This window comes from Ciconia boyciana, chromosome 3 (assembly GCF_034638445.1).
Source record: "Ciconia boyciana chromosome 3, ASM3463844v1, whole genome shotgun sequence".
Classification (NCBI taxonomy): Eukaryota; Metazoa; Chordata; class Aves; order Ciconiiformes; family Ciconiidae; genus Ciconia; species Ciconia boyciana.
This window is the reverse complement of record NC_132936.1, coordinates 52422032-52442444: the sequence shown is the minus strand read 5'-3', so window position 1 is coordinate 52442444 and position 20413 is coordinate 52422032. Positions and strand designations below refer to the sequence as shown.

The window sequence follows — 20413 nt, the reverse complement described above, 5'->3', positions numbered from 1 at the left end:
CAAAGAAATCCTACAGCGTACAATCTAATTATTCTTTTTTTGTTGATTGACAGAGACAATCATGAACAGTGGGAGATTACCCAGTCCACCCCAGAGACCAATGACCCATAAAAGTACTTGGGTGCATACAAGCTGAGAACTATCAGTTCTATCAAACAATAGCCAAAGGAGATCATCTCCCCAAACATTTCTCAGAAGATGGTCCAGTTCATTTATTTTTAGATGTTGGAAAAAAAAATTATTGATATTAGTAGAAGAGCCATTCCAAGAAGTCAGTAAGTGTTCCCATACAAATAGAGCAATCAACCTGCAGACCAACTCTCAAGCTTCAAACATTGGTAAGACCCAATCATGGAACAATATATGCCCAGATGCTCCATGAGTATGATATAGGGAGAGAAATATATACCAATGCCCTCTTATGAAATATAAATTCCCACTATACCTAAACAAACAACAAAAAAATTATTCTATACTATTAGGATTTACTTCCATGGATAACCAAACTGAGCAGACACTGCAATTAGACTTTCACTAATTTAACTGCCTGCTTTTATTAAGCCACTATTTCAATGAGTTCTTTTCCATGCTGTAAGGTTTCTGTTACCAGCAGAGAGATATTACTTTGGATTTATGTCAAAATCAATACAGTGGTTTATTTGTCCTCCAACTGTATTGACACAGTCTCTGGGACTCTATTTGCTCGGTACTTGTAAAAGAGGGACAGTATTCTAATGAATAGGGCCCCTGGGCCAAGCACAGCTTCCCGTGGAAGTGGAGACTTCTTATAGCTGGGTTGAATTTGGTCCAGCATCATTCTCATAGAAAAGCTCTGAACAATTTCTACTTTCTAGTGGACATGTGAAAGAGAATCTTTTCTTTCTGGCTGGGACTCAAACGCAGCTGCAAGAGACAGCTTGCTTTTATCCTACTCAGCTGGTATGCCATATAATGTGCCCTGACTTCTACGTCTCCTTCAGTTTTATTTAGGAGGTAGATATTTCATGCCATGTTTTAGCAAGGAAAGGTACAATTCCACCTACATCCGTAATTTCAGTGCACCTGAAAATGTTTGGTTAAATAATCAGACTTCGATGTGCATTCCAGAAAGACAGCTAATTAAAGTATGATTACACCGTACTGTGTAATGCAGCATACAGAGACCCAAGGTAGCTCAGGTATGCGGAAAAATACAGCTGAACTACCCCATTCTGACTGCACTGGCCTCTCTGCAGAATCAAAGTAATCAGAGGATAAAGTGCCTACAATTGTAAGAGGTAACAGTGACTGTAGGTGTTGCATGTAACATGAGTAGATGAAAAAAATCAGAAGTGCTATTTCCAAGTCAGAGTTATTTTAAGCTCCTAAAATACCAGTCTTACTAAGTAATCCTGTTATAACCAAGTTACTGAATACTCATAAAGAGCTGAGATTCATGGACAGAAGACTGTTTCTTATTAAAAAGGACATTAATATCTTGTGAAGGAGAGATTTTAAAATACTAAATGCTGCATGAATAAAGCAGTCCACTTCTAGGATGAGTACTGGTGCTGAAATAGCTACGAAATTATTTTTCTACTATATTAATGAACAGTTTGTGTGCAGCATGTAAAAAATAATCTGTAATTCTGCTTCACACTGAAAATTTATATATGCCCACATAATTAAGGAAAGTATATTGCCTTTTTTTTTAAAAAAAAAACAATGCTCAAAAGGGAATTTTCAGGAAAAGAGACTGTTTCTGCTGAGGGTACAGATACAGAAGAATAGACAAGTGCTTGTATTTCAGGACTTCCTAGTCTTTTTAGCCATGCTCCAAGGACTACAACATTGGAAAAATAATGCTAGTTAAGCTTTTGGCCATTTACATCATAATAGCTTGTGAAAAGAAATTTGTTTTTCTAGAGAGAAAGCCTTCTCTTTAATAGCTGAAATTATATAAGAAGATTGCCCTACATCAATGGATTCAAAATAGGGTAGATTACCTATGACTCCAGATGCAAAATGGGTTACCAATTAAAAAAAGGTCAGAATCTCACAGAGTAACTATTAATGGCTTTCCATCAAACCAGGAGAGGATCTTATACGAGATTATAAAATGGCCTGCCTGGACTATTTTATTCAACGTTTTTATGGATCATGCCATCAGCGAAGGATCACATAGCTGTAAAACCTGCAGCTGACACCAAAGACAAGTGTGAAATATTTCGCTTCAGCAAAGACATGCTGAATGACAAATACCAAAAAAGAGAAAATAATTGATTAGGTACAGGGGGAAAAAAATATAGGCTGCAAGGGTAGTGGTGTTGATACACTTACCAAGACTATCTGACACTAATGAGAAAAAAAAAGAAAGAAGAAACCTGAGATTTACTGCAAATGAAAAACTATCTAAAACATGGAACAGCACTGGCAAGGCCTAATCTAGATTGGTGTGTCCAGTTTCAAGCAATGTATTTTAAAGAAAATTTTAGATAAAAATTGAGAGTAACAAGAATGATAAAACATTGGGGGTGGTGGAAAGGCCTAGAAAAGACTGAAGAAACATGCTTGTCAGTCTGAAGAGAGATGAAGGACAGAAGGCAAAAAACTGATGGACCCAAAGGTAGTTTCAATATGCGAAACATTAGAGACAACAACGACCCATGGCTTGATAGGGCTGCTGAAGGGAATATGAGAAATAGTTTAGATTTGCAGCACAGAAGGTTCAGGGCGGCATCAATAAAATCTCAACTATTACACTCGTGAAAAAACTACAACTACAATATTTACGTAGATTTTAAACCCATGCAAAATAGTATAAAAATAGAAATGACCATGATGCAATTCTAACTCAAGAGATCTGACTAGATCACTGGTTTCAAGCTGTTGTCTGTGGATACAGGACCTGAATATCCCCCCACTCCTTCTGGGGAGTCTGAAAGACAAGAGAAGCAGGTTTGCATTCACAATAACATGGGTTCACAACCTCTTGGGGGTCAGGGACAAAATGACAGCTTAAGAATCCAGTGTTGGGGGCGGGGGGCACGAAAGGAGAATGAGTAGAGCAGCCTAAGATTTGGCTTTTCCTTTTGTGTATTATATGCCTGAACTACAATGTTTTGTATCCTAAAGAATACAGACAGCAGCAGATATCCTACTACTTCCACATGCTGGTATCACAGAGACATTCTTGATAAAGAAGCTGAGGTCTAGTTGATCTGTCAAAGATCTGAGGTTTGCATCTGGCATGCTCTTCCTCAGTTTTCCATGGACTGAGGGACAGTACAAAAGCAACTCAATTAAGCTATGGTATTTTTGAATTTGTATAAAATACATTCTGGAAGGGCAGCTCATTCTCAAGAGGTTGTTTACAGCAAAGAGAAGCTGCAGATCTTAACCCTAATGTGGAAAACACCTCCAGTGCCTGTGTCAACTTCGCCTTTCCAAACTCCTGGAAAGAATGGAACCTTATTGAGATGGGTAGGTCTCATCTAGATTTAAAAGGTTGTTGGTACTGAGAAGGTTCAAAGAGTGCTTTTTGATGAAATAGTTGGGGATAGCCAATAGTTGAAGAAAAATAAGCAATTTAGACTGACACACAATCTTAAAAAGCCATATCCTTAAGCAAAAGGTAGCAGAGAAATCTGAAACCTCAGATAACAGGGATAGCAATAAGCACAGAATCCTATCTAAACTGCAGGCAGGGAAATGAAAACCCAAGCATGTATACAAAATGGCAGAGCCTAAAAATAATACATAGTGAAATTGGAATGTCTTGTTTTAAATTAATAAACTAATGTAATTGGTAGGACAATACTGACATAATTGGATAGAATACACTCTTTACCAGGTAGAAAGAATACAGAAATAAGATGGTCATACCAGTGGGGAAAAACATATGCTACAGAAAGCTTAAAGACAAATCAGATTAACAAGTTAAGAGCGTTAACAAGCATTAAAGGATCCTTTGGATTGAAATTCCAGGTTTAAGTAGTGGTGAGTACAGTTGCCAGGTCTCCCTTACTGACCGTTCAGCCAGAGATGCAATAACCATGAAATGATAACAGAGATTAAACAGGTGCTAGGGAAAGAAGCACAGTAATAATGACATATTTTAGTCACCTCCTTGTAGCAGACTGTGCAAATCTCACACCAAGATGTGATGAAAACAGCATTTTTACACAATGTACTTGTACCACGAAGCAGTCATGTTAGAGACTGACATGAAAGAAAGCCAACTGAGCAGCGCAGGAAACTTGATTTTAAGACATTTTTTCTAAGGATACACATTTTAACAATGACCATAATGCAGTATAAATCAACATTGTTGAGGAAGCAAAGCAAGCCGTAAAAACATTTACTACAATGATCTCAATCTCAAAACAGGACGGCTATATTAAGTAAAGAAGATTTTAAAAAGGAACAGAAAGTGAGCACCAAAGGGTAAAGCCTTTTCCAAATGCAGGGACACTTCAAAGATACCATGTAGGAGAAAAAGAACTAATGCCTGCCAGCTATGAAAAGAAGACTTTAAAGAGACCAGAAGGAAGTAAGCACAGCTGAACAGTATGTAAAGCGAAACTATTAGAAATAAGGAACTAATCTTCAAAGAGCTGAAGTTGCATCCAAATGTGAAAAATACAAAGAACCAAACTCTAGCAGACAAAGTAAAGACTACAGTAAGGCAGCCCCCCCCCCCCCCCCCCCCAAGCGAGGAGCAAATCACATAAGGTATAAAAACCAACACTTGTCCTTTGTCAAAAACTGCAGGGGCAGAAAGCATACCAGACAGCATGTAGGCCAACAGATAATCAAGGAATGAAAAGAGAGCATCAGTGAGGTTTTTTTTTTTTTAAACACATGATCATTATGGAGGAGCTTAGGTAGAGTCTCCTGTGCCAGAACCTTTCTTTATGGGTAATGTGACAAAATATCTACCTCAAAGTGAAATGTCAGGAGACTAAAGAGTCAAATAAGCGGTAACAAAACACCGGGACCAGATGGTAGTCATTCAAGAGATCTAAAGCTGAACCACAGTGCAAAAACTCACCTAATATTGCCTCAATATGACAGAAATGAAACATATCAAATACAATGCCACCTTTCAAAAGATGCTTCAGAGGCGATCTGGGGAACTACAGGTCAACCAGCCAGACATTTGTATGGTTAGAAGTTTCAAGCACTAGAAACTATAATAAAGCAAACAACAAGTAGGCACTTGGATGAGCATTATATATTGCAGTAGAGCAAACACAGCTTTCTGTACAGGTAAATTACAATGACAAAACCTCCAGAATATTTCTGAGGTGACAATCATGTGAATGAGCAAAGCTTGGCTGATGTTGGATACCTTTACAAAACCGAGGTAGACTGATTACAGGGTGCCTCAAAGACACTTTAAAAAACCCATGGTCAATTGATTAAAAGTTATTAAAACACTGGCAAGAATAAATGGTTGGTTTCCACAGCCCAGGAAAGTTGCTGGCAGATCCATGCTCAGGCCCATGCTGTTCAACATATTGATAAATGACCTGGAAAAAGGGAGCAAGTAGCTTTTACAAAATTACTCAAAGTTGTAGAGAAAAACGCAATGTTAAGAACTCTTAGAAACTGAAGGGAAAAAGCCTCTCACTTTACTAAGCCACAGAACAAATTCACGGTGAGATTACATGTTAAACGCTATGCACAGCTTCACTGTTCATCTTGGGAACGATACAGTGGAACTAGCAGAGATAGGCACTTCCATAGGCATGGAAAGGCTGCAACAGAGGAACAAGAAGATTGACCTGATCTTTTCAGGTGGAAAAAAAGCAGACTGAAATGAAATTATGGCCAAAATCTATAAAATAAGGCACGACACAGAAATGGTGACTGAGAAATGACTGCTCATTGTGTCTTCCAACAGAAGAGGCTAGGGGATATCAAGTCAAACTAGAAGGCTGTTAAGTTCCACAAGTTCAAAACAGAGGTAGTTCCTCACACAAGATGCTGGTAAGCTGCAGAACTGCCTGCAATAGGTTACTATGTACACAGAAAAATTATATGGGTTCAAGAAGCAGCTGGACAAATTTGTCAAGAATAAAAACCAAACAAAACCGATAAATTCACTGAAAATTAATACATATAGAGACATTGCCCTTAGTTGAGAGATTGCACATTGAAAAAAACTATTCAGATGTATCACTATTCACTTGCTTCTTTCTTCTTCTCCTCACTAGGTACCCATTGCTGCCCACCTGTCTAATAGGATAAAGGACTGGAAGGACCCTCAGTCAATGACAGCATGGATGTTCTGAGCTATCCAAGCATCACAAGGAAAAAAGTACTTTGACAGTAAATATTTACTGCAAGAGCAGTAGATGAGAAAGACTGTTTGCCAAAAAATACTTGGGTTTCATTTGTGATTAATATATAGCTTTCCTCACTGAATATGTATTCACATTCAAGATGATCTATAAAGCTTTTTTTTTTTTTTTTTGAAAGACTCTGCGGCAGTTGAGCTGTTTTGGATACATTATCTCATTTACCACCCTCTCTGTCTTGTACCACACTCATCCTTCATTTATAGCCACTGCTTATCTGCATGCTAAGCACTGCAGATTTGTTTGAGACCTCCTGCCTTAGCACAATGGTGCTAAACAGCCAAACAAAGGCCAGAGGTCTCAAGATCTGCAGCTTTTAAGAGGTTTACTCTCTGTTCTTCCAATACGTTATGACTTAGTCATTAAAAACATGTATGACTTAGATTTATGCCTAGCAATTATACTTGTGTTTTTATACTTGGTCTTTTCTGAGAAGATATTTATTACCTCCTTCCAAATGGAAAAGAGAATATTGAATTTTTTAATAGACAACTTTTTGACAGCTTAAAGGAGTGCTGTTTTTAACACACCTAGTGAGCCAGGATATCATGCTCATTTACCGCATCCTCTAGCTTGAACTTCAGCTTCTCAATGCTTGTTCTTGCAGTTTAAATTGCCTATCTCAGCCTTTTCATAGCTCCATTTTCACTGTACCCAGATCATTATCTATTGAACATTTCTAGAAAGCTGAATACGATAGTTGCACAGTTGCCAATGTTATCAGTCTTAAAAATGTATTTTTATACTCTCTTGTAATACAGCTTTCAAGGCAGTTGCTGTACACTGAGGATATAAACCAACAGCAGGAGCTTTGAATAGACTTATTAGTTCTATCTTCCCCCAAACTAAACTTCACAAACAAAAACACCCCAAACCAAACACTATATGCCTACAGACCCTTTTTTCCAATATCTATTTTACACACACACAAAAATGCACAACCCACACAATGCAACATTTAATTTCACAGAACAAAATCTAATCTGTCTATTCAGATCCTGAACAGGCTCCTACCTGCACTGCCTGTCAAGTTCTAACATCAAAATTGCAGTCAAGTAAGTTAAAGTTATGCTATGGAACTAGACATCCATTTCTTAATATTGGCATTTTGCTTATATTCCACATCCTAACAACTCAGTGAAAAGTATGTATCAGCTAAAGCTGTGTAAAAGAAAAGAACCTGTCTTAAATATATTTCAACTTTTAACATTTACAAGAAAACCTCTAATAAAACCCAAATACAAAGAGAAACTGAGGATGTTATAGTCTCTCATTTTAGATAATTTTTTCTTCCAGGTTTCACTGTAATACATGGCTCCCACAGATGTTAGCAATAAAGTCCCAGTCTCGTCCATCACAGAATGCAGTAAGTTAATTCATGCATGCATAAAGCCCTAATGAATTTAAGGGGACTCGTCTGTAGGGAGGTGGTTTTGAGGCATGACAGTTTGCAGGAGTGGTATTTTCAATGTAAATACAAATAAAGACAGACACAAGTCTGTTGTGCAAAAAGTTCAGTGTTGTGATGCTAAGTTTACACAGGAAGTATCAGAACTTGCCTAACAGACTGAATTTTCAGATGAAGTATCACTTTATATTCTTCAAACATTCATATTTGCAAGACAAGCACTTGCAGTCAAGTTTAAAACAAATGAAAGCTTACAATGAAACACAGAAGAAAAATTAACCACTGTTATATGTAAATACATGGCAGTTTTGTTCTTTCAAATGTGTCCGAAAGAATGCTTCGAATCCATAGCCTTTCCACATTTTCCCTATTAAAAAACCCCACTTTTCTTATAAGCCATAAAAAGTCTATTTGAAACTCAGGCCTCTCCAAAATGCAAATGTTTCATTTTTCAAATGTAACTATTTACAAGTGAAAAGTTCTTCAAGATAAGAAAACAGCAACTATAATGACCACCAATATAGAGTTCTTTGGGTCTATCTTTGCTAAGAATATTTTAGTAATGTATTCCAACTTTCTTCAATTCCTGTTCATTTAGCTTGTATCTAGAGGCAACCACTCTGAAGAACGTGACAACTCAGTAAGGCTTCCTTTTGGTTTTGAGAGAGCTACCTCTAGTTAGAATCACATGAAAGAATCTATTTGCATAACAGATCTACAGTTATTTGTCATATTAAAAGTGTGAAATTTTGATTTGTGTTTTCTACACTGATGCAACTAATGGAAGGATTAATTAAGAGGGGTTTCGTAGGAGGTCATACACTTGATTACAGTTTCAAAGGAAACTACAAAATGAGATTTCCCTAATAAATACTATGATCTCCAGACATATGGATGCTCATTCAAAGACCTATCCCCATTTCAGTAAGTCTGTTAAAAAGCAATTTACAGAACTTGCAGTCCTATTCACTGTTGTATAGAGAACAACTAATTTTGTCCAACCTGGGCATAATAAAGGTGGAGGTGAATTCCACTGTTAAGGACTTACCATAGGTTGCAAATGTTCTTCTTTGTTGTTCAAACATGAAATCATTGATGTGAGCTGGTTCTGCATATCCAGAAAGCATATTTCTAGGTGCAGCCATTTGCTGAGTCCTAAATGGGTTTTCTGGTCCAAACTACATCAACAATGTTAAAAGATATCAGAATTACTAATTTCTTATTTATGTGTGTGTACTTTTTCAGGAAAAAAACACAGGAAAAAAAGACTTTTCAAAAACTGTAACACAAAATCACTTCAACTATATTTATGACTACTGAATAAGCTTCTTAGTCTGTTATTTTCCACGGTGATCGCTTACACAGTTGCTTTGAACAGCTTGTTTCATGATTGAACTTTCTAGCCTGTATTACTGGTACAGAGGACAAATCAATATCAAACACTTGACACAAACCACTGCCATTCAGTATGTGATCGGTACAAGCATTCAAAAGACAAAACCACAACATACTGTTCCTTGTAAGGGGGAGATATCAAGAAAGAGATCTCAGGTCCTACTAAACTTGTGTACTTAATATGGAAAGTATACTGCCAACAATACTTTAGTGAATTTAAAAAGCAACTGGGGACTTGCAGTATTATTTCAGGAAATACACTTATGAAACTCTGCCTTGCTTTTCTTCTTGCAAGATGACAAATGCCAGTCTTCCTGACCATACCATGGCTAGGGAAAAGAACAGTGAATACAAACAAATGCAATACACTGAGACTAATATCAAACTAAATTTAATTGTAACCTTTATGCTTGTCAGCCATATTTACGGACACCTGAGACTGTCCCACATTAGGCTTCCCTAACTAAAACACTTACACAAGGTAACACTGTAGTAAGTTTAAATCAGTATTTTTGCTCACACACTTATGGCTTTGGTATGTTGCAAAATGCAAGCTTGCTATGAAAAGGCCCATTTATGTGGTTCCACAAAAGGTTTTCTAAACATAAAGCATAACTAATGTAGAAGTTTCAGATTGATACAGCCTTTGTCTACCTAAAATGCTAACCCCTGGTCTAACAGAAGACAAACTGTACAAAGAAGTTAAATACTGAAAAAAGTTAAATGCTTGAACAGCTATTTTTATCTTTCAGATAGCCTGTCAGTTATAATAAAATAGAAAGTGCTTCACATGGCACCAGGCAGTCCAAATTCAGCCTAAAATGGTTTTTCACTAAACACATTTAGCATAGCTTAAGTTACTAAAATACTTAACGGTGATGTGAATAGTTATACTGAACGTACTTTGATTTTAATTTTAAATCCTCCTCGTAGAAGCCATATATCTGCAAGACTTACAAGCATTCATTTTGTTCTAAGTAGCACAATAAGTAAATAGCAAAAACGTGAAAACAGTAAGAGACTACTTTAATGCAGTTCATGTTTTACTCAACATCTTTATAATGATATTTTCCTATCTTGATTTTTAATTTCCATAGCTATAATTCTGATAGACTTTAAGATTCTTCTTAGAACAGCTTTATGCAGAATATTAAAATTCAAGCATTAAAAATACCAACACACCTGTGTAGAATCTTTTTTCAATTTGACTAAACTAGATTCCAAAATACAGTAAGCATCCAAAGAAGATGTGTCTTATATGAATTTCACATGAGATTTATAGAACCTCTACCCTTTAAGCCAAAGGTATTTCTGCTCTAAAGATCAATATTGCTTCTTACCTCAGGTGCAAACATAGTATCGTAAGTGGGATTGTATTGAACTTCCTTGATAGCAGGATCAAGGTGAACTCCTGTTTCCACATCTTCCTGAAATAAAACAGCCATATTAATAAACCTTTTTTCACATACAGACTTTTAAATATATGACATTACCCCACTTCAGACCGAATTAGGGCTATAGTTCAAGTTGACACTTTCAGCACTATGAAAGGAGAAGAGTAGCTTGGCCAGTTTCTATTTTTAAAAAAATATTGATTGCAAAACCAATGTCAGGCCCTTACTGAGAAGATACACATGGAATTTTGCATGTGTATTATTACTTTTTTTAAAGACTTCATGCACACATTTTAAAAACAGTAGCAAGATTGGAGGCAAGCTTTTTTTTTTTTGAAGATGTCTGAAAGCCAGACCTTGTTAAGAGCAAGTAAAATGGTCACCATAAAAGTACGAAAACTACAGTTCTACAAAAGGTAGGAGGCAGAAGTCACAAGTAACAGTTCTGAAAGGTAGTTGGGAAAAAAAATATTAGACATTAGTGCTAACATACATATAACAATGAGTTTCAGAGAATCCAACAATCCCTTATCTCCAAGTTTTTACCAAAAGGTATAAATGTAATTCAGCTTCAGTATTTAAACACACTTCCAAGCCTGTTGTGACAAAAATTTAACTCGATAGATGAAGGGACAAGAAAGAGGGGCTAACCAAAAGAATAACTTCTCAAGCAACTCAAAGGGAAAAACTCAGAAGGGCACATGCAGCTGAAGCAGAAGACAGAGAAGATGGGAAAGAAAAAGGCTGATTAGGTGGCAGTGCTCAAAAAGAGCTGGTTTCAGAGCTCTACAAAGGCTCATTTACATTGATCCTAAATTGACGCTACTCCCCCCCCACCGCCTCCAAGGGCTCAGCTAACGAAGGAGAATGTTATTTTGCGGTATTATTACTGGCATTGCTTCCTGCATCTTTATTCTACAATAAATGCATTTGAAAGGGATTTACAACATGCTAGTATATTGATAATATCCCTAGTAATTATACTGAAAAAGCTATCTTAGCATCAGTGTTTAATCAGTGCTCACCTATAACAGGATCCAAAAGCATTTGCAACTCACAGAAGGAAGTGGCACAATAGAGGACCGAATTTTAGCAGTCACTTCATTAATAGAAAATTACCTCTAACAAACTCAATCTTGTTTTGTATTACAGTATCTTGAAAGAGCAAAATGGCATGTTCTTTACTTATTTAATATTGTTAGCTATTCTCTGACATGCCATGCCCAGAAGCTTTTTTTCTCCCCAATTCAACAGCAGGTAAATTACAAATTTGCTTAGGCATGGAAGACTTAAAAGGTTTTAAAACCTGGTTTCCTAGAACACAGAAAAGAAAAACAGTACCTAAAGATCTTTGGCTTGTTGCCTGATTATATTTGGTTAAAACTGCTCCAAAAAAAAAAAAAAGTGTGGTTAGAAAAAAAAAAGAAGAGAATGATCTCAGTAATCCCATCAATTGTTTTCCTACTAAGACAACTGTCTTAGTAGAATTGTTAAGTCCAACTAGAAAGCTTTACTCTCACTGTGTATCAATTATTTTAACAGGCAGGTCCAGCCATTGCACTGCTCTTGCTTGAGCCCTTAGCGCTGCCAATTCTCGGCCTGACCTCATTTCTCTCATCACACAACCTTTCCAATTCACTGGGCTTGGATGACAACGGCTACCGGTACGTTCACTACCCTGACTTTCATACACTATGAACTTGCCTGGGAACAGTACAGCAGGCCTAATCCAGTCATTCAGCAACAAAAACAGACCCCCTCCCCCATCCCCAGCTAGAACAGGAGCATATCAAAACCATTTCCTAACCTGTATTACCTACACACTTATATTTCCTTTCACAGCTCCATGACCTGAGGACATTTTCCATAGACAACTTTTTCAAGTCACATCATACAGCTTGCTCTGCCAGCTAGACTTCACATCTTATCCACCAACCTTATAATTTGAGAAAATAAAAACTAATATAATTCATAATATGGCAAAATTTATCTGATCAACTGTCAGTGACATTTAAACAGTTATCAGTTTACTTGAAATTAAGAAAAAGGTTTTTTCCTGGTCTTTAAACGGAAAAAGTGAGAAAAATCCAGATTTGCAAAAATGCCAAGAATTTTTCAGTTCTGCTACTTTCTTCCTCTTTTCTCCCTGTTAAGTCCTGTTATATGCCGCTCGGTAATTGAGAAAAGAAACAGATTGTGCCATGAAAGCTGATCCTCTGCTGGACGATTATAGCAATTCTGGTTTTACTTCGCTGCTGGTGGAACAGTGCTGAGTCACTTGGAAGCCACACAATATGCTCACTCCTAGACCACCACAGGCATAGTCTTTCAGTGTGAAAACTACTGAGCCTTGAAATTGAAGCACATGTTATATTATCAGAGCTACACTCCCCAAGACCTCCAGCCTTATTCATGCTTTCATATAATTGGGCATCAAATGATGATCTGTTAATATGCTGCTGAGGCACATAATGGTTATCTTTTTCACTATGCCGTTTCGCTTTAAACTATACAATAATTTGAACGTGTCCCAATTCCCCACTTTACCTTCTTAGTATTTTAAAGAACAAAAATCTTGATAGGGAAATAAAGTATTGACACAACATATTCTGAAACGCTAGTCTACAGCAAGAGTTCAAATTGCAGCAGACAAATTATCCTTTGGTCAACATTTGATCAATGCCATTTTGTACAGCACTACTAGACTCTGCTAGGTAGCGGAAAATGTTTAAAAAGTACAGAATATTTAAAAAGTACAGAATATTTAAAAAGTACAGAATATTTAAAAAGTACAGAATATTTAAAAAGTACAGAATATTTAAATATTTAAAATATTAACCTAGTCCATCAATCATTTTACAAATTGGCAAGCTATCTGCATTGGGGTGCTGTGGTTTTAGGTGGGTTTTGGTTTTTTTTTTTTTTGTTTGTTTGTTTTTTTTTTTTTTTTGAGAGGAAAGAACTCATCAGCAACCTCTGCACATGGTGGAGATCACTGGGTACAACTGCATGCATCACCAGAAGACCATTTCAGCAGAACTCATCTTTGTAAGACCCAGAAAGTGAAAGAAGTAAACATACAGGTCTTACGACTCTGTCCCCTTATGCTGGCAACAGCCAACAGAACTTCTCTGCATGCATTCTAGAAGCATTTGCCATAGCTATAGTGAACAGGGAAGGGATCACAGGAGCACTGGTCTGGCAGAGCTGTGACTGAGATAAGGTAATCTAAGGGATCACATCCCTCTGCTGTGCTGTAGATTTTCCTTTGGTCACACACGACATATCTTAATTTATCTAAAAGCCTGAGGTGAGCAATTCATCATGTAGCTTATGTCCCAAGTGTGACACAAGTGGCTCTGTGGAATGGAAGACTATCGGTAGCTAGGCTGAAAGAGGAGGGCATCTGTGAATTCGTTGATGGGCTAAGTATTACCTTAGGTCACTTCCCACTCACAAAGGCACAGGAATCATAAAAAGGGGGGTCAAGATGCTGTCAATTTAAACAGACACAGTGTTCCTCCAGAGAAAGTTAAAGTTAGCTGCAGGACTGGCAGAGAAGCAGCTTGTGTTTGCTGCAACTTGGAAACTGTATAAATATGGGCTTTATGGCATCCAGTAATACCATTAGAGGTGATACATCACATATAACAGGGAAAAGAAGAATTAAGGTTTTAGGAAGTTATGTTTTACTGAATATGGCTTTCTTGGAAGACATAATACAATGGAGCTGCGAACTTGAGCTCTACATGTCACCCCTCTGCTTTTCTCAGCACTGGTAACAAGCACACAACTGAAATACAGTGGCCACGTTGGGCATAACATATCAGGTAAGACACATGCTACTGAAAAGGGCCCAAAAAAGAAGATCAAGAATGATCAGAGGTCTAAGAAAATATGACCTGTATAGAAAAATTGAACAACCTATTTCAGCCTAAAAAAGATTCAGATTATACAACTTAACAGAAATGACAGACAAACACTGAAATTTCTCAGTCTATAAATCCACTGAAGTTTGGTAGATGGGTTAAATGAGTGTCTGTTGAGACAGACACAGGTATCACTCTTAGTGCAAGGCAAAAAAGAAACAGATGATGTCTTATCACCGAACTACTTGGTGTGTTGGTTGGGTTTGTCTGTTTGATGTCAACTTACTTGCAGTACCAGGTTGATTTACAGTTCAGATATGATTTGATTAGGTAAAAGAATACTTTGATACTTAAATGCTCTCTTTTTGCCTCTTTCATCCTACAACACAGCATCAGACTATCATAGGGGAATGGCACTCAGGGCTGTACTCTGGAGTATTAGCATTTCCTAAGGAATCTTTCTGTCTTGAGACAGAAAGAAGCTTTTGACGCTAAGTGTAGACAAGCAGGTGCTTCATTATAACTCCCTAGAGATCACAGAATGTCTAACTCCTACAAAGGTGTGCTCCTTTAGTCCTACCATAAAGGCCCTTTGGCCAGTTAAAAGTCAGCATAGGAAAGAGCACAGGAAATAGAAGGGATTTTAGACTATAAATAGAGTAAATCAGATTAGCTTTCCTTCTTACGGATTCCTTAAACATGCCACAGTCCTGTTTTTCTTCAGAAAAACCCTACCTGAATGCCATAAAACAAAACTGTTACCATCTATGAGAAGTACTTGATTTATAGAATGCAAAATAGTTCAATAATTAAGGAAAAAAAAAATCTTGCTAGACATTTTCTTTCATATGTATGCAAGACCAAAACATTTTTGAATTAAACACAGGCCAAATCCCTGTAATAAGGATCAAAGCAAAACCTTAAATAAAAGAAACAAGCTGCAGCATGGTCTGCAACACTGGATGCTAATTCTGTTCCTTAGAAGGAATATAATATTAAGACAACTCACAATCCTTTTAATCTACAATACTTTTAAATTTCACCAAATTCTGTAATCCCCACTGTGCTAATATGTGGCTATCTGCAAGTTTAATGAGAGCCATTTATGCATTTAGAAGCAGAATTTGACACTTAGATCTCAAGTGTTTCTCTAAACATTAAGTTTGTTACAACAAAGCAAAAGTCAGAGTTCTCCAGTTTCACATCATGCAAGCAAAGAGTTGTGATGTCTATATATGGGGTTTTTTTCTGGACATTTTAGATAATAAACCTACAATGTTCCCTTCTCCCCATGTAAATTCATTACTAATTAGCCAAATAGCTAAACAGGGCAGCCTGCTTTGCATAAGATTTAATTAGTTTTAATTATCCATTAAATTAAAATGTGGTAAATTAAGACCCCATCCCATGAGCCACAGAGGCTTAAGCAATTTGTCACTTACCCATTCTTGCATAAATCACTTGGGCTGTCAAATACACAGTATTATCTCATTTCAAAGATTTTCAGATTTATTACCAAGAGATGAATGGCATTTACAGTGAAGTCCCGACATTAAGATTTGGTTGTTACCAGCTTTTAGCCATTCTACCCATTCATACACTCTTAACAGTAAATGTCCATACCACTAACTTAAATAGAAAAAAAATAAATCAGCAAGAAAAGTATATGTTTAATGGTTTTGTTGAACTAGGCTAGATTCCCAGCATCTTGCACAATGACAAGTTCTAAATGTGTATTCTCTACAAGATATTTTGTGTCAAAGAACGCAGGAACCCCCACCATATTAAAAGAAGCCAAAACATTCCTACAAACAACATTCCTAACAAATAGCACCCCCCAAGTCACTAATGTTCATCATTGCTACAGAATGGTCACACGCTGACTTTGTATCTTTCCTCTCCATAGCTGGGCAGGGATTAAGTTTTAAAGAACATCAAGAAATGTGGCTGAAGTCTACTTCTTCTCCTGAAGTAGTATTTTTCTGGACACCTGTGTAGTGCCAAAGGTAAACTAGATTCAACACAAAAATGGACCTGAGACTTCCAACCCCTTCCCACATTAAAGACAACACAAACCCTCCGAGCTCCTGTACTGGGCCAGGCCAGCCCCGTTGATTTCAACCCAGTTGAGTATTCTCTCCTCAAAACCAGTGGACGAGACACTGTAGATAAATATTGTAAAATCTGCTCCCACCCAAGTCTCACCCTGAACTGATGGAGATCAAACAGTAAATGTCCTTATCAAAAGCAAAGCTTGTAGCTGCAATATCTCCTGTGAAAGTGATTTCTTCACAGTATGTGCAGTTTCCCGAATTTCCTTCAGCATTTTTAATTCACTAGTGAAGGTAAATACTTTATGAGCAATCTTAGGCTGATTTTTTCATATCAGTAGAAGATGTAGGAAAATTAATTATAATTGCTTTTGGCAATGTCTAGCATACTATAACTTAGGAAGAATCCTAAAATAAGATGTTTAGAGTGAAAAAAAGGAAACCACTATGTTACAGGACTTGAAATGCATGCTGGCCTCCACTTTCAAATCAAAGCTAGCATTATTAAAACATTGAACAAATATTCATAATGCATTGGTGTTAAGAACCAAGTAAATTAGCTTCTGTATTTGACTTTTTCAAGTTATATTCTTAATTTATATAATTCACTCCACACATAAAAGCTACCATTAACAAACACACCTTACTTAGCCCTTTTCTGGATACATAACAGCAGAGGAGTTGTAGATCATCAAACTTCCATTAGTTAAACATATTCTAGGTTTCTGCTCACTGTGTTAACCATAAATGCTTAAGAAGTCCAGTTCACAAAACTGATGGCTTTACAACCAAAGAGACGAAGAGCCTGCCTAGCCCAGTATTATGGGCACTGCCACACTGGGGAAGCGGTCTCTACGGCCAATTCATAACTAGTGCCTCAAGTTCTCAATAGATTCATACCCCATGACAACCAAAGTCAACACAACTGTCCTGGAGCTACCCATCATGCGGCAAGACGCTCTTACAGAGCAGAAAGACCTAAGGCCTTACTTCAGGTGGGCTCTATTTCTCCTTAAAGTAGGCTGGAGCAACTGACAAGAAGATTCTCCGCCTGTGTGAGGCCTGACTAGCAGCAGGAAGCACTGGTGTTCCTGTACAGGAGGGAGGTACACCCCCCTTCCTCTGGAAGCCACGTGCGTTGCTCATAGGACACATCACAGAGGCAAAAAAGGTTGTACCTACTACTGACTTTAACTGCCTTAAATCTCACTGTGAAGCTGATTAAGGCAAAAAACATCCACAGAAAATTAGTACCAGTGAACCAGGATGGTGCGTGCTTAGCCAGTGCAGTTACTACAGAGTCAGATGGGATGGATGAGCTATGCTTCACGAAGATCTGCTTCTGCCATGAGTGGAGAAACCTGCTGTATCTTAGAGACAAAAGGAGAACAGGGCTTTATTGTTTTCCATACAGAAAAGGCAACTACCAGCAGGAAGCTGACAAGAGCCGCATCTATATCAACAAGTCAATGAGTGGACAAAATCTTGCAGAAGTCACAAGACCTGACTTCTCCCTGCATGAAAGTCCACTCTTATGATGGAATGAACAAGTAGAAGTACCGAACCTCCACTCTCATGGTGCAAGTGCTGACAACACCACAAAACTATTACATATGTCACAAAACTATTACATATGTCCTGCCCCTCACAGTGACCACCGCTGGAGGGAAGACATTTCCTAGCCCTGGCTGTTGGCAAGTGGGCTCCCTTCCCTTTGTGGAACAACAAACTATGAACAACACTGTCATGCTTACCTGCTACCTGATGATGTATTTTGAGTAAGAAAATATCTTGATTAATCTATCCCCTCTCCCCACAAAAGAAAACATCAGCCTTACGATAACTTGGCGCCTAGGGGAAAGTAAGAACAGGACAAGTGTACATGATATTACTTCTGCACTCTCCCAACAGCCAACTATTTTCAGGTCAGAAGACTTTGTGAGCTTGAAGAAATCTGTGTATTTACTGGCACCCTTTCCTTCAATGGATCTCTTCCAAGTACTTGTCCAGACTCTCCTTGTAATGTTGTACACTTCTTGCATACACAACGTTCCCTGGCATGGGAATAGCCCTACTACATGTTGGATGAAGAACTGCATCCTTTTGTTTGTTTTGAGCCCAGCTCCTACTAATTAGCTTATAGCTGCTGTACTGGAAGAGGCAGTGAGTATTCAACCCCCTCTCCAAGCCATTTAATGATTTTATAGGTGTCTCCCATACTTTTCACCTCAGTCATCTCTTTTCCAGTTTTGGCCTCCTCAATAATTCCTCATACAGAAGCAGTACCTTTGTTCAGCCCTGCTGCCCTTCTCTGAACTTTTTGCAGTTTTAATGCATACTTTTCTGGATGAAGGGACCAGAAATGCACACTTTCTTCCTCTGTTGTCTTCCCTCAGGTACCGTAACATTTTCAGCACTTTAGTGGTACTAAAAATAGTAGTAGCAACATGCACTTTCATCTAGTTAGCTTTCCAATTTAAAATTAATTAAAGTAGAAGTATTACTGGATTGAAGTAACCAATAATTATAATTCAATATTATTTATTATGAGTAATTTAACATCAAGATCAGCAATAGGCCTATTATAACACGCAGACTGTAAGAAGAGGATGTAACAAAAGCCATCCCCTCTAACTTTTAAAACACAGATGCAAATCCTTAGTAAAGATTTCAATTACAGAAAATTATTTTCACATCAATACGATCACATATATGTATGATGTACTTTGAGGCAAGGACTCAGCAGATTTCTGTAGAATAAATAAATACATCTTGGAGTAACATCTGAGTGCTATATTTGTGTGCTGGTTTTGGCTGGGATAGAGTTAATTTTCTTTATAGTAGCTAGTATGGGGCTATGTTTCAGATTAGTGCTGGAAACAGTGTTGATAATACAGAGATGTTTTAGTTGTTGCTAAGTAGTGCTTATACTAAATCAAGGACTTTTCAGCTTCCCACGCTCTGCCAGGTGCACAAGAAACTGGGAGGGGGCACAGCCAGGATAGCTGATCCAAACTGGCCAAAGGGCTATTCCATACCATATGAGTCATGCTCAGTATATAAAGCTGGGGAAGAAGAAGGAAGGAGGGAACATTCGGAGTTATGGTGTTTTTCTTCCCAAGTAACGGTTACACGTGATGGAGCCCTGCTTTCCTGGAGATGGCTGAACACCTGCCTGCCCATGGGAAGTAGTGACTGAATTCCTTGCTTTGCTTTGCCCGCGCGGCTTTTGCTTTCCCTATTAAACTGTCTTTATCTCAACTCAGGAGTTTTCTCACTTTTACCCTTCCGATTCTCTCCCCCATCCCACCAGGGGGGAGTGAGCGAGTGGCTGTGTGGTGCTTAGTTGCTGACTGGGGTTAAACCACGACAATTTGATATGTACATTTAAGCAACAACAACAAAAAAACCAAATGCTGTGGCTGAGTGAGCATGCTAACAATTATGCCTTGCTAATAGAGTGAGGAACCTATTCCACTTTTAAGTACACACAAGTCTAACGTCTGTGCAAGTTAACAGGCCGAAATTCTGAACCAGCAACAGGTACAATGATTAGAACTAGTGTGCAGAGCACTGACCACTTAAGATTTATATTCTCAACTGCCAAAAATGCACTTGTGCGCAGCTGTCATTTATATTTATTGTATGACTAACCCTTCTAGCCTCCCTTCTTACCACCATCTTTTCTTATCCATTCCTGCTCCCTTGTGTAATACATGCACTTAAGAGTACTCAATCCTTATTCATGTCAAAACAACATTTGCACAAATTAGGTGATATTAATGAACTGTAACTCTGCTTTCCTCCTCACTCTGCTTGCTGTTTTTCCAACCCTGTACTTAAGGAATTCTTGTGACCTACACTCAAACATCGCGTCTTTTATGTTTGTTCACTAAGGGCTTTCTAATCCTAAAGAACTACGGAAAATTCTTGAGGGGGTGACTGGCAAGGT

At 37.8% G+C, this 20413-nt stretch overlaps 1 protein-coding gene across 1 annotated transcript in view; it reads right to left on the bottom strand.

The window, feature by feature from the left end:
* The window catches only part of CDC40 (cell division cycle 40), a 44218-nt gene that overhangs the window by 21278 nt on the left and 2527 nt on the right, over window positions 1-20413 (bottom strand). The window contains exons 2-3 of the mRNA XM_072855672.1: window positions 10488-10574; window positions 8801-8930 (exon numbers count right to left, since the gene is read on the bottom strand). Of these exons, the coding sequence (XP_072711773.1) occupies window positions 8801-8930; window positions 10488-10574 (217 nt within the window). The remainder of the gene's footprint in view (window positions 1-8800; window positions 8931-10487; window positions 10575-20413) is intronic.